The following is a 14461-nucleotide window of genomic DNA, read 5'->3' as shown; positions in this document are numbered from 1 at the left end:
AACCCTAATGTTGGAATAACAACAAAACACAAATGAATACGAAACATAAACAAACACAAACAATGCACTATAAAAGTAATACCACTACATCTGATTATGACTGTTTCCAACTACATTTAAATAATAAATAAATAAATAAATAAAGCAAGCCATCATATGTAGATGCAAACTTAATATAAAGTGGCAAATTATTCCAGGGATGTAGAGCAGCTACTGAAAAAGCATGTTAACCTTTTGGGGAAGAGTATGGGTAAATTAAGAGAAAACCAAAAAGCAGATATATTCTGTATATGTGAAACAGAACTTATTATGCAACATATTTTGTCATATGGATTTATATGCACATTTATTTAAGCAAGTGCCATCTAATGACCTCTTAGTAAATAAAAAAAATGGTTATTTTACGTTTTCGATCCAATTTTGGATTTAATAAAAAAAAAGTATTTATTTATATAAAATAAATAAAAACTTGATATTGCTGAAGAAAAATAAAATAAAAAGCAGCATGGCAGTATGCTATTCTAACTTTAAAAAGTCCAATTAAAAGTTTCTTAAATCTCGAATTATTTATCCATTATTCTGAACTTTAATTTGACAAGCAGATTTCTAAAGAGTGATTTCTTCCAGCTGAGAGCTTTTGCAAAGCTGAAATGTCTCATTTGGTGATTCTCGCCGCAGCTAGTTCAGAATAATGCTGCTGGGCTCTTGACTAACAACAGCAAGAGGGACAATTTATCATGGGTTATGTTTCTGAACTCATTGACTTCCAACACACCCAGAGGTCCCTCAGATGAGCCAACCAATTGACTTAAACATATATATCAGCACTGCAGACCAAATGAAGTGCTCAGGCAATTAAAAATCTAACGTCCAGTGTGGGACGAATCAATAAAGAACTACAGTCTTGTACCACTGCAGATGTTTTTAAAATGCCAAGGCTATTAGAAATCACAGAAGACCGCTCTGAAAAACCAGAATGGATGCATTCATTGGTAAAGACACTGCAGCTCACAAACACGAAGCAAAGAAAATGTCCAGGACAACCTACTGAAGTGGAACACAAGAAATGTCACCCAACAAAACGAAGAGCCTGGCTCAAGGGCAGAGAAAGACTGAAAGCACTGTGCTGTTGCCAGTTCCTTTTGTCCACTGGCTTTCTAGGCCAGCCTTTCACTTAAGTTCAACCGCACTTTTGTCAAATCTAACAAGGATGAGTGATGCTCACTAAAACATATCAAGTCCATTAACTATATGAGCATCCACACCAAGGTAACTGCACACTGCAGTTTTGTTATCTGCCGCTTTAACTGGCGATGCATCCTGGGATACAAGCATTTGAGAGGCTGTGGGGAGAAGCAGGGAAAGTGTAGGTCTCATTTCTTGGTTTCATGTTGAAAGGGTGTTTGTTGTGAATATTTAGATATACTGACTTTGTTCATGCATTCTTTGTTTAGCTCATAGGCAGCATTTAAAACTGTAGTGGGAAATCTACTCACCCTCCGATAAAAGTTGATCTAGTTCATGTTCGAGGGCACTTACCCGTTTAAAAAGCTGTTGTTCAGCATTAGCTTATTAGGTTTACATTGAAATTTTATTAATTAAATGCTTACATTTTTTTTGTAGTCTGTCTCTAAATGTTTGTATCTCAGGGGATACATTGCCCTTTTAGGTGTATGAATCAAGACATTAAAAAAACAAACATACAGCATATAGACACGGAGTTATTTTTGCCCAAATAAAATCTCACAGGAACCATAATTTTTTTGTGATATTAACTTTAAATTTGGGACATGTGGCTTTCATTTAGCAATTTTAGAGTGCAACATATTTTATAAAATATATTATGCATAAATTAAAACAAAATGAGTATATTACATTATCTTTACTGTAAACTTAAACTTCTTTAACTTTGTATCCTTTATTTTTTTAAATGCTTTCACTTCAGCAATAATCTGCTATGTGTCATCTTTAAAAAGAGACCAACCTTAGGTCTATATTCCAAAGCATTCAGGAATTTGTAATATTGTCAATTGTAACAAGCATTAATAAACAAGTGTTCTGTTTTTAGTGAATTTATACCCACAAAATGGCAACGTATCCTGGGGTATACAAACATTAAAATAGAAAAAGTTTGTTTTGGTACTCGGGCCTCGACTTGTTTTCTAAAGCGTTTTTGAAAAAAATACATACCCCACCTTTAAGTGCTTGTGCTCTTTAAAGATGGATTCTGATTGGCTGTCAATGTTTTTATCATTCATCAGCTGGAATAATACATATTATTACATTAGTACTGTTTATTATAAGCATGCTCTGCATCTGTTATTTGCCGCTTTAAATGATGAGCTCTTTAAAAGAGGCATCTGATTGGCTGTCGTTTTGCGTGTCTTTATTGTTATAGCTGTAGTGTGGACTTCCCTATTCTCTAAAATGTTATTATTACAGTTGTCACACTTGGTGTGAACAGCCCTTTATGCTTAAAACTGTGTGAAATCGTGAAAACATTATTCATTCATCTGAATTACACTTAAATATAATGGTCTACTGTTCTATAAGTAATAATTCAACACTTTTCTTTTTTAAATTTGGCTTGTTATAATTTATTTACAAATAGATTTAAGGGACTCTATCTATCCATTAATCCATCTATAAGTTCAACATAATGTTCCTATATGGAATAATTGTTATTTTAGCGTTTTATACATTTATTATCCACCTAATTTTTCTGTTAAGCTATGCATTTATTGTAAATGTGCGATACCTTTAAATCATTATCCACTTTAGGTAAATAACTAGAACATAGAGTAAATGGTAAATATATTTGTGCTACAAACCATTATGTTTATAATACATTATAAGACAATACATCAAGTTTGCAAAAGCAGCATAATGAGCAGTTTTTTATAGCTTACAATAAGTAAAAGCGAATGATACCGGAAGCCACATTTAAGTTACGAATAGCATTGCCTGGCCTTGCGTTAAAAATAAGGTGGATAGTTAGGGAAGAACGCTGCTCTTATTTGGAGGCTTGAATCCAAACCTTTGAATGCAAGCTCATGTTAAATCAGGTGCAGGTCGAGCCTTGCCTTAAAATGCTCCGAGGAAGGATTAATTCACCTGTCATGCCTGCCTCCACCTGCTCTCTATCTCCATATCCATGACTCGAGCATTTCCCTTTGAACATATCTCACCTAATCTTTTGGTCTATCAATAGGGACAGACATTTCTTTCAGATTCAGCCAATGGATTACAAGGATCGTTATGTAATTAAATGTCTCTGTATTCCAGGTCAAACCAGAACAATGCACGCTTTGTGCTTTTATCAATGTAATAACAGTGTTTGGCACCTCAGTTCACTGCAGGGTTTCCATCAATGTCAAGGGAGTTTCTCAAATGCTTGTGCTGGTGGTTGTTGCAGCGAAGCAACTGGAATTTAAAAGAATATTTCCTATGAACCTGAACATGATGTCAGCATGTACTCTTCCTCATGTTGTTTCAGACTCATTTGAGGAGATATTTAACAGAATACAACAAAACTAGTGAGTGAGAAGGTCTGAACCCTCACGTTGTTCCAAACCTTTTGCTTTCTTTCTACTGTGAAACATTAATGAATTTACTTGGGGTGAACTATCCCTTTAAGGAATATAAAAGAGCTGCCAGTTTCTGCTTGTCTGGGTGTTAAATATGGATGAATACTTCCTTCTCTTTGTATTGAAGGTCTAAAGGACAAGCTTAGAAATGATCTGTCTTTATGACCACAGTCCAGCAGCTGTGATTTCGAATTCTCCTCATTTTGTAAGCGCTCTACACGGGGAGCGTTCAGGTCAGATGAAGTAGGTGTAGTCATTTATTTTCTCAGAGGAAATCGATTCATTTTGCTCTACACAAAGATCGTCCTTGATCTCTCACATAAATGTAATCTTTCACTTCCAAAACCATACAAGCGGGTGAGATGTAGCACAGAAACAAAAAATATGACAGGCACGTCCAGCAAGTCGAGAACAAACAACACATGCATAGAAAAGACATAAATAAACAATGAATCGAGGGCAATGTTTTCTTGGCTTGTAAAGAGATAGCAGATATCCTATGAGAAATGCTCTTTCTGGCCAGAAAAAATAAAGTAAAAAGAGCAGTGAGGATCTATTTTGTTCATTTTGATTCTGGAAGGACATCTGCAGTGAATCTATTGACCCTGAATGAAGACTTACAACTTTAAATCTGAACATTGATGGACTGGAGGCTTGACTTGATTTGAACAAATAACTATGAGCAAAAAGTGACATCAGCTATTTATTACAATTGTTTTAAATATAAAAAATGTGTGTGTGTGTGTGTGTGTGTATACAGTGCCTATAGAAAGTCTTCATACCCCTTAATTTTTTTCACATTTTGTTATGTCGCGTTATTATGTTAAACTGCTTTAAATTACTTTTTTCCCCCCACATAAATCTACACCCCACTCACCATAATGACAAAGTAAAAACTGGATTTATCACAACTTAGTTAAAGCACTTTGGCAACAATTACAGACAGCCTCAGGTTTCTTTTGGGTATGATGCAACAAGCTTTGCACATCTGCAGTTGTTTTTGTTTTTTTTGCCATTCTTCTCTTTAGATCATCTCAAGCTCTGTCAGGTTGGCTGGGGACCATCGCTGGACAGCTATTTATAGGTTTCTCCAAAGATGTCTGATTGGTTCCAAATCCCAGCTCTGGCTGGGCCACTCGAGGACGTTCATAGAGTCGTCCCTAAGCCACTCCTTCATTGTCTTGGCTGTGTGTGTAGGACGATGGTCATGTTGGAAGGTGAAGTTTCAGCCCAGTCTGAGGTTCTGAACCAGGTTTTCATTAAGGATATCTCGGTATTTAACTGCATTCAGCTTTCCGTCTTCTCTGATCACTTCCCCAGTCCCTGCCGCTGAAAAACACCCCCACTGCATGATGCTGCCGCCACCATGCTTTACCGCTGGGATGGTATTATGCAGGTGATAAGCGGTGCTTGGTTTCCCTCAGACATGAATAAGGTAGGGGTGACCCCGAATAGTCTAAGATTCGATGCTTCGATAGGAGGAGCCTGATTCAACTCCCAATCTCACAGTCGAACATTCGCGGGGTGTTATGATCATGACATTTTGGCTATATGGGGGTGCTCAAATGTCTGATTTCACATAGAACTACCGTTTTCCTCCGAATAAGTTAATACACAGCCTGTTAAAATAATGCTGTAAGAATCTGAAAAGAAAGAAGCTTTAAATAAATATTTTAACGTGCATGAATAAATCCAACCACCCCTATAGATTTAAGTTTCACTTTCCATGATCCGTGACCGACAGAGGAGCATCTTGGAGGCAGGGATTTAAACCTTTAACAAGACTCAAGCTGACACAGGCAGAGTGAAAGGATTTTTTCGATCAGGTAGGGTACAAGTGATTTCAAAACATTTCAGCTGGTTTATATATATCGTGTATATATTATGTATGCATTACGCTGCAGTAAAGCCGTTAGTTGCCGTGTTTCTGCACGTTGTTGCGTGAAGAACGCGTCCACAAGAGGAGTTCATTGGGGGTCTGTTCGCTGCGGGGCCCCGTGTGACCGCACCACTTGCACCGCCCAAAGGATGGCCCTGGATTCGACTATCGGCAAGATTCAACTATGAAAATCCTTAGTCGGGGACACCCCTAGAAATTTCAAGCGTCAATGCAAAGGGTATGAAGACTTGTGCAATGTAATTTTTTCAGTGTTTCCTTTTTAATAAATTTGCAAAGTTGTGATAAAACCGGTTTTTGCTTTGTCATTATGGTGAGTGGGGTGTAGATTTATGTGGGGGAAAAAAGTAATTTAAAGCAGTTTAACATAAGAATGCAACATAACAAAATGTGAAAAATTAAGGGGTATGAAGACTTTCTATAGGCACTGTATATTTATATATAAATTGAAGAGTATCTATACATAAGTCAAGAAACCGAGAAGTCACATGTTCTGTTCAGAGATGAAAACACATCTGATATTCTACAACACACCAAGTGACCATACCTGTCATACACACATACTTCACAGAAACGGCCTCTTCAGTGTCTGGTTTAAATCAAGAACCGTGTTTCAACACCATGATCCTGTGCTTCACACAGTCTCTCACTCTCCTCTTTTATTTCTGGATGCGAGTGTTTGGCTCTACAGTGTGTTAAGAGGCATGAAATGTCTCTCAAGGAGAAGCATGTGTCGAGGAACAGTGTATTATGATGGACCACAGGCTTTTTATTCTTTGGCAGTCCTAAAACAATTTGAGATGATGCCTAAGATAAGCAAAAGAGAACTGAGCACAACGTTGTGAATCAGTTTGCTCTTTGCAGGACATAACTGATGGTGTACCTAAACTATGTGGCTTGTAGAACAGAGGTGTGCTACTGCCAGATAAAAAATACCTTAGACATACATTGAAAGAAAATACAAAATATCACAGACTTGGGTTTGAGCTCTTTTGACTTGGGCCTAGCAACCATTCAGATCACCAGTCGTTCTAATGCAACCGATTTTAATTTTTGCAACCCGAATTCTGGAAATGTTGGGACGTTTTTTTAATTTGAATAAAATTAAAACTAAAAGAATTTCAAAATCACACGAGCCAATATTCTATTCACAATAGAACATAGAGAACATAACAAATGCTTAAACTGAGAAATTTTACACTTTTATACACTAAATGAACTCATTTCTAATTTGATGCCTGCTACAGGTCTGAAAATAGTTGGGACGGGGGCATGTTTATCATGGTGTAGCATCTCCTCTTCTTTTCGAAACAGTTTGAAGACGTCTGGGCATCGAGGTTATGAGTTTCTGGAGTTTTGGTGTTGCAATTTGGTCCCATTCTTGCCTGATATAGGTTTCCAGCTGCTGAAGAGTTTGTGGTCATCTTTGACGTATTTTTCGTTTAATGATGCGCCAAATGTTCTCTATAGACGGTTTCATCGGGTGCACGCGCCTGGCCCGAAGTTAACTTCCGGTCTGTGTTTGTTTATCGGTCTGGTTAGTGGCGCCAGAGACAAATGCAGTTAAAGTGATGAGCAATGAAGTTGGGCTCAGGTTGTTGTGCTGTGGGATGTTTCCCATACATTTATTTATTTGTGGCGACCCGCCACGATATCAAAACTTATTGGCTTCGTTGAATAAACATGAGCATGTTTAAAAATCAAAACGAGGCATGGGCGTTTTTATAATCACTGTCTTTAGAAAATGTTCGATGTCATTTTCATTTAATCTTGCGTGTTATATGCCTGATAAAGCAGCGTTTGTAAGCTCAGTGCTGCTTTGTCTACAGCCATTACCGGGGAAACCTCTAGTTCTCCCGCTTTAATGCGCCTCCTGCTGGCAGAGAATGAATTTGCCTTTTTAATAAGTCCGTCCAAGTAGTTATCGCAGCATCTCAGTCCGTCTGATTTACGCAGCAAACATATTTTGCTTGTTACCAAAAAATGATCTACTCTAGAGGGACTCTCTAAGACATCCCTTTTATAGCTAATCATGTTACAGACCTGATGTCAATTAACTTAATTAGTTGCTAGATGTTCTCCCAGCTCTTGCTTTTTCATCCCTTTGTTGCCCCCGTGCCAACTATTTTGAGACCTGTAGCAGGCATCAAATTTGAAATGAGCTCATTTAGTGGATAAAAGTGTAAAATTTCTCTGTTTAAACATTTATGTTCTCTATGTTCTATTGTGAATAAAATATTGGCTCGTGTGATTTGAAAGTCTTTTAGTTTTCATTTTATTCAAATTTAAAAAAAGTCCCAACATTTCCGGAATTTGGGTTGTATAATACAATTAGAAGTGTGTAATTTATTTACCACTAGCAGCATACAACTGAATTTCAAACAATAAAATTAAAAAAGTTTTAAAACAGGTTTCTTAAGACACTTCCACAGCCCCGCCCCCCATCATTGTTCAGCCAAACAGGAAGTCCCGCCCCAAACTCACACTATTGGTATAATCAAAAGTTTTTATACTCTTCAGGAAGTCAACCTACCAATGGCTTACTCATAATCATCTCTGCATATTAAACTAGGGCAGGAGAAAGTACTTTGACATCTGAAAATTTACACACTTGTAGGCATTTCATTCAATTTGTCTTCCTTCAAATTTTTGACTTCCTGGAGTGAAATGTTAACACATACCCATATATCTCCGTGGCTGTAAACTAGTGGGCATGAAATCCTGCTGAAAACATTTCTCTTTCTTGAGCCAGTCTGCTTCAACAGAACCCATTCTTACATTGGTGGCACAGTTCAGTGAGTTCAGAAACACAATGGAGCGTTTTTACACGCTGACCTCTATAAACCAGTCCCTCCGTGAGAGCCAGACTGAAAGAGTGACATTGTGATATTTCATATAAAGAAGCAAAGTGAAGTTAATGGAAAGCATCAGCGTTTCTTCCACTGAATTTTTTCCCCTCTCAAAAACCTCCAAAAATTCAGGCAAGGGCTGTCAGCATTCTTGTGTGGAAATGGAAACCAGACACCAGGATAGTCTGCAGATGCCTCAAGGGTAAACGCGAAAGCCCTCAGACCACAAACTCTGTAATTAGCTTATGACCGAGTTTCATGAACATTAATTCTTGAAATCGGAACAAAAATGAAAGCCATTAATCTATGAATTACAGAGCCAACATGCTGCCGTTACTCTAGTTATTCAGTTTGTGAGATGGATTTACAAACCAAACAAACAGTAAATGACATTAAACTCTACAGTTTTTGGCCCGGATGCACCTCACCTAAGGCATTTTTAAACCTAAAAAGAAAGTTTTCCAGCTTAGTATCCACCTAATAAAACATGGAAACACGGCAGCTAAGCTACAAAAATGCACCCAAGCCTTCCTAAGCCTATAAGCTTCATATTTATCTTGCAAGCAAAGATATTTTCAGTTCTATAAGCAAACATGATGCCATATGGCCAGTTTTGAAATGGGTTTGCAGACCTTGTTTCAATGCACTTCATGTAGGCCTTCTGTTCTGAGTTTTTATGATGCAGTGCCCACTCCTGAGTGCTGTGTGTTCATGCATGCTTAAGTCGTGGGCTTTCTGTGCAAAGGGTTCCATGACTTTTCCAGATGTTCCTGATTTTATAAATAATTTTCTAGAGGGTGCAGAGCTGAGAAAATAACTAGAAGAACTTGTATTTGTTATAAAAGTTAATGAATATAATGTTAAATTAAAATTTTAAATATTTAAACTGTTAAACATTTCATTTGTTATAATTGTCACAAAAATACCTTCTAGAATAAATCTGATTGATTGATTTTTTTTCTCCATTCAAACAGTTTTGCACTTGTAAAACTGATTTATTTTTAAATTAAATAACTTTAAAAAATTTAAATGTTTTTGTTATAATTCAAAAAAAAAAAAAAAGACTTTGTTTTAAACACTCAAACAGTGTTGCACTTGGAACACTTTTTATATTTAATGTACTATTAAATGTAATGTTAAATTAAATAATTCTGAATATTCTGAATGTTAAATCTAATATTTTTGGTATCTTTTTCCTGTTAAATTATTAATATTTTAACAAGAATTAATATTTAAATTAAATAATTTACTATTTAAAATGAATCATTTTAAATATTTAGAATATTAAATGTATTATTTTACATTTAATGTAAAATATTTAAAATGTTAAATGTATTATTTCCAATATAATTTTCTTGTTAAGTTATCCCATTAATTAATGATTATCAATAATTATTCCCTGACATTTCCTGGTTTTACATACAGCAAGTGCTTAAAACCCTGTGTGTCACAGAACTTAAATGTTACTTAGAAGAAATTTGCCATGCAATTGAGCACCATATAAAACTAATTACATGTGAATGTGCCAGAGGCCGCACACCTATGTGACCAACATTTTTCGACTTTTAAAATGTTATTATTTTACAAGCACATACTGTCTACAACACTGCAGCGCTTCGTGTTACACTGGTGTTGTGAAGGGTTAAGAGCAGATTTTCGAGCTGGGTGAAGACGACCAGCTGCCACCTGCTCTGCTCTGAGGCTCGGCGCTCGGTCCCTCTGGTATTTCATACATTAGGGCACATTAAGCACGGAGATCGTTCTCTGCTTGGCAGCAAAATGTAGCCATGTGTTGAGAATGTGAGAGAGAACTACAGCGTGACCGAGCTGCATTTTATCACGACTCTGTGGGTGTTCAACTGTAGGACATTAACCTGCTCTCAGGGGCAGCGTTCCCAACTTTTTGGTTTAACTAACCCCATCATCCTTAATATGGCTCCTACTTTTACATTTAAATGTATTAATACACTCAATATTAATAAAATATTACACTGTCGTTTTATTAATAATTAACTATACAAACTGACCTACTCGTTCCATTTGATAATATATTGTTTTAATAATATTGGATGCTTAAGCAATTTCCAGCAGTACAATAGTAGCTGGGAGAGATTGATTATATGGAGCGACAGCATAACACGCCTCTAGTGTATTGGCTTGCATGCTTGTGGTATTCGACAATTTGCTTTGACTTCAATTTGACAATTTTATTTGGGAAAAATGTATCCACATACATTTGTCAACTATGTCAGCATAGGTGGGGTGTTCAGCACATTTGAAATGTATAAAAAAAAATGTGAAACCAGTTCACTAAACTGCTGCAGTTTTTGTGCACAGTATTTCAGTCCAAAAACCTGTCTTATTTCTCAACCACCCACAATCCAGTTTAACCAGGTGCTGCTAATAACACTATGCCATTCACATGTAAACTATGTAATTATCATTTACCTGCTTGAATGATTCAAAGTCAGTGTTTTTTTTTTGTATGTTTTTGCATTCGTTTTCTAGTGATCATAGCAGCAGTTATTCACCAAGTCAGAGTTTTTCCAAACGTGGGTTTGCAAATGATTTAAATGTAACATTAAAATAAACAAATGGGGGTGTGCAGTTGATCTAAATAAAAATGAAATAAAAATATGACTTATCAAAATGTGATAATCAAATCAAAGGCTGCGATTTAATTGAAGTATACTGTACAGACTGTCGTGGAGTTCATTTACACACATACAGCTTATAATAGTTCAACCTGCATTTGGAAACACAACGTGTAGGTAGTAGGTACACTTAATTTACATTTGAAGAGTTTATTTGCAAAAACAGATAACTTTCAGATAATTTTCAAAAATCATGGTTTTTATTATGTTATCATGTTTTTATTGTGTTAGTTAGCTATTTTTTTTTTTTGTTATTTTTTAACCTAGTCAAAAAACAATTGCAGTTTCATTGAGATTAATTGGAATGCACAATGAAAAAACATGATTTTTGAGAATGGTTAAAAACGGAGTTATCTGTTTTTGCAAATTAACTCTTCATTTACATTTGCATATGTTCAACATTTCTGTGGACAGAAATTTATAGCATTTTACCAATATTCTGTTAAAATGAAAGGCTTGAGGATTTAAATGCTTGAGGGTAAGTTGCTTGTATTATTTTATGAACAAAATGTGTTATTTTTGTATAATAATAATAATAGTAATTCACATGACTCCAGTCCATACAGTAATGTCTTGTGAGGCTAAAAGCTGTGTTTGTAAGAAACAAATGCATAACTAATGCGTTTTAACTTTAAACTGTCGCTTCTGGCCAAAATACAAATCCATAATCCATAATAACGCTTCCTCCATTGAGTAAGTCCATCTGCTATTGTCTCTCACATCAAAATCCACCCACATATCTGTTTGAAACTTTTCTGGACTGTTTTCATTTGTAAACGTTGCTTGATCTATGCATATTTCTCTCCTGATTCAGAGGAGATAACTTGTTCATTTGAGAAACCAATGGATTATGGCAGGTAGCAACAGTTTAAAGTTAAAACGTCTTGATGGATTTTTTTTTTTTTTTTTTTTACAAACATGCAACTTTTCTCTTCTCAAGACATTCATTGATGGACTGGAGTCGTGTGGATTACTTGTGGATTAATGTGATGTTGTTATCACGACTGAATCATAATACTGGGAATTGCAAAAGAGTGAAAGAGTAAATACAGTCTTCCCACATACTTCTTGCTGACTGCTTAGCCTGGTAGACCAAATGTAACTCCTTTTCATAGTTCAAAGAAATATAAAAAAATTCTAAAAGTAATTTGGGTTAACTGCAAATAAATATCCCATCATTGCTTAGTCAATCCAGCATTTAATATGGTACTTCAATGCTTCATTTGTAGAAGCTCATAAATTACAGCAGCAGACTCCTTGACTCTGTATATTAATCTGGTTGTAAGTATAGTCTGGCAGGTCAGAACTCAGGTAAACAGTCTAAATCCGAGCAGTGGAGGAGTCCTGAGGCCTGTACTGTGAGATGAGAGCATGAAGCGGCACGCAGGAGCGGGAATTTTTACCGTGCCTTGTAGCGACTGGCACTTTAACAAAAGTGCATTCATGGGTGCTCTGATGTCAGTAAATGAACGACAAATAACAGAAGAGCAACCGCATATGAATAAATTAATTGTCTCTGAGATTAAATATGACAGAATGATTTAGACAGTGTTTTAAAAGCACCATCGACTGCAATACATCAAACATATCATCTATCAATCGCTGCATGTGCTGATGCAGACCAAAAAAAGGCCTGAATCTGCAAAGCGTGGGAACCATTTTCAAGGAACGTTTTTCTTTATCTGTGGCATGAGGTTGAAGACTTAAACTAAGAGTCTATAAATCAACTAACCCCTGTTCACCGCGATAAACTATAGCTATACGCCAATTAAACGTGCTGATATTAGAAGCCGTTACGGTAATGAACAACAGTCACCTGTTAGTCACAGCGTGGTGGGTAGCAAGTCTGTTTCACATTCAAATCTTTGATGTGCAAAATGCACATCACTTTTTCAAGCCTGACCATATTTGCCCCGCAGAAGTGCATTCTTGCTTCTGCATGACCTCCTACATACTGCAAAGCTTTTCAAGTCAGATGTGTATGGGTCATTAAGCTCTGTCAGTATAAAGGGCAGTAGAGACAAGAATGATCTTGCTCTTTTAAGATACAGAAATCAGCGTAATGTGGCCCCTATCATTAGCCATCAAAGTGGCTGGGCCTGATTTCCATCTCAGTCAAGAGCCTCTGACTCTTCTTTGGAGTCTGTGGTGTCATTAAGGTTGAGAAGTCACCTTGCATCACTGTTGAAGTTCATTATTGCCAACTGAAATTCTGTATGTCAGGCAAGATCGCTGAGAAAACATGCTAGAAACAAAATTAAAAATTGAATTTTTATCCTGTCACAAAAGTAATCTCACATGGCTCATCTAGATCTTTTATCATTTCTTCTGAGATTAACAAAATACTGATGTCTGCAATCAAAAGAAGAGATTTCAAGATAAACTTATTAAATTCCTGAGCTGCTATTTCCATGAATTATATATATATATATATATATCTCTTCTTACTGCATGTCAGTAATTGTCTCATTTGTGTCCGAGTTTACTTCTAAATAATTTTAGGAGAAACATCTGAGACAAAGTTAATGCTTTCCTTTTCTTTTGCAAAGTCTTGATTAAAGTCAGAGCAGAGTTTAACTAAACGTAACAGGTTAAGTTTGATGACGGACAAATGACCATCGAGTTAAGAAAAAAGGACTACTACACAAAGAAAGACATGTTTTTTTTCTTTATCTGTAGCTCTTTCCAAACTCTGGATCCAATTAAACAACAGATTTTAGCTTACAAGGTCTTGCTTGAGAAAAAAAAAGGCTGAAATGTCATGTGCAACGAATATGTTGTAACTCGTAGCAAACGCATTGAACTGTTAACAGAGTTTGTCAATGGAACAAACAAAAACTCAGTATGGAAAGTCTCTATAGTGTGTGTTTTTTAAGCGAGTAACCGAACCCAACACACCTAGGTTTCACTCAGACATTTCATGACCTTTGACACCAGCTCCTCTTTCTTATCCTTTGAGCGCACATTGATCCCTCGACTCTTCAACCATGCCTGCAGAGCCACCGAGCTGACCTTAGAGAGCTGAAAACAGAAAAAATAAATAACCTTACTAAGTTTTGTATGCAGCTTGAAAACTGATTTACGTTTTGAACAGCAATAAATAAGCTGATGTTCTACAGAATGAATTTAAACATTATACATATGTGCTAAATTGAACATCAAGCGCTACATTTACTGGTAGGTGAAAGCATTATAAATTATCCAAAATATTTAATAAACAAACAATTAAAGGGCAGAGTTGAGACTTTTTTTTTTGGTGAATTTTACATAACTGTATAAACATATTGCCAATTCTTTATAAATGTGCAGAATCTGTGTAGACCAGCAAATTACTTGATATTAAATAGATAAATATTGCCTTTTTTAAAATCGAACAGTACACAGTTAACAGTATTGTACTATACAGTAATATTGTAAAATTTACAATTTAAAATTTCAGTTTTCTGTTTTGATATATTGTAAAAAGTATTTTTT

General features: G+C 35.9%; 1 protein-coding gene across 2 annotated transcripts in view; it reads right to left on the bottom strand.

Annotated features, from left to right (window-relative positions):
• LOC131533137 (uncharacterized protein C18orf63-like) overlaps positions 1-14461 on the bottom strand; it is a 57714-nt gene that overhangs the window by 23578 nt on the left and 19675 nt on the right. The window contains exon 14 of one of the 2 annotated variants that reach the window (XM_058765244.1): positions 13886-14008. In XM_058765244.1, the coding sequence (XP_058621227.1) occupies positions 13886-14008 (123 nt within the window). Of the gene's footprint in view, positions 1-10939; positions 14009-14461 lie in introns of those variants that run through there. The other variant, XM_058765245.1, reaches the window with a different exon arrangement.

This window comes from Onychostoma macrolepis, chromosome 24 (assembly GCF_012432095.1).
Source record: "Onychostoma macrolepis isolate SWU-2019 chromosome 24, ASM1243209v1, whole genome shotgun sequence".
NCBI lineage: Eukaryota > Metazoa > Chordata > Actinopteri > Cypriniformes > Cyprinidae > Onychostoma > Onychostoma macrolepis.
The sequence above is the reverse complement of the archived record's forward strand: the minus strand, read 5'-3'. Positions and strand labels throughout refer to the sequence as shown.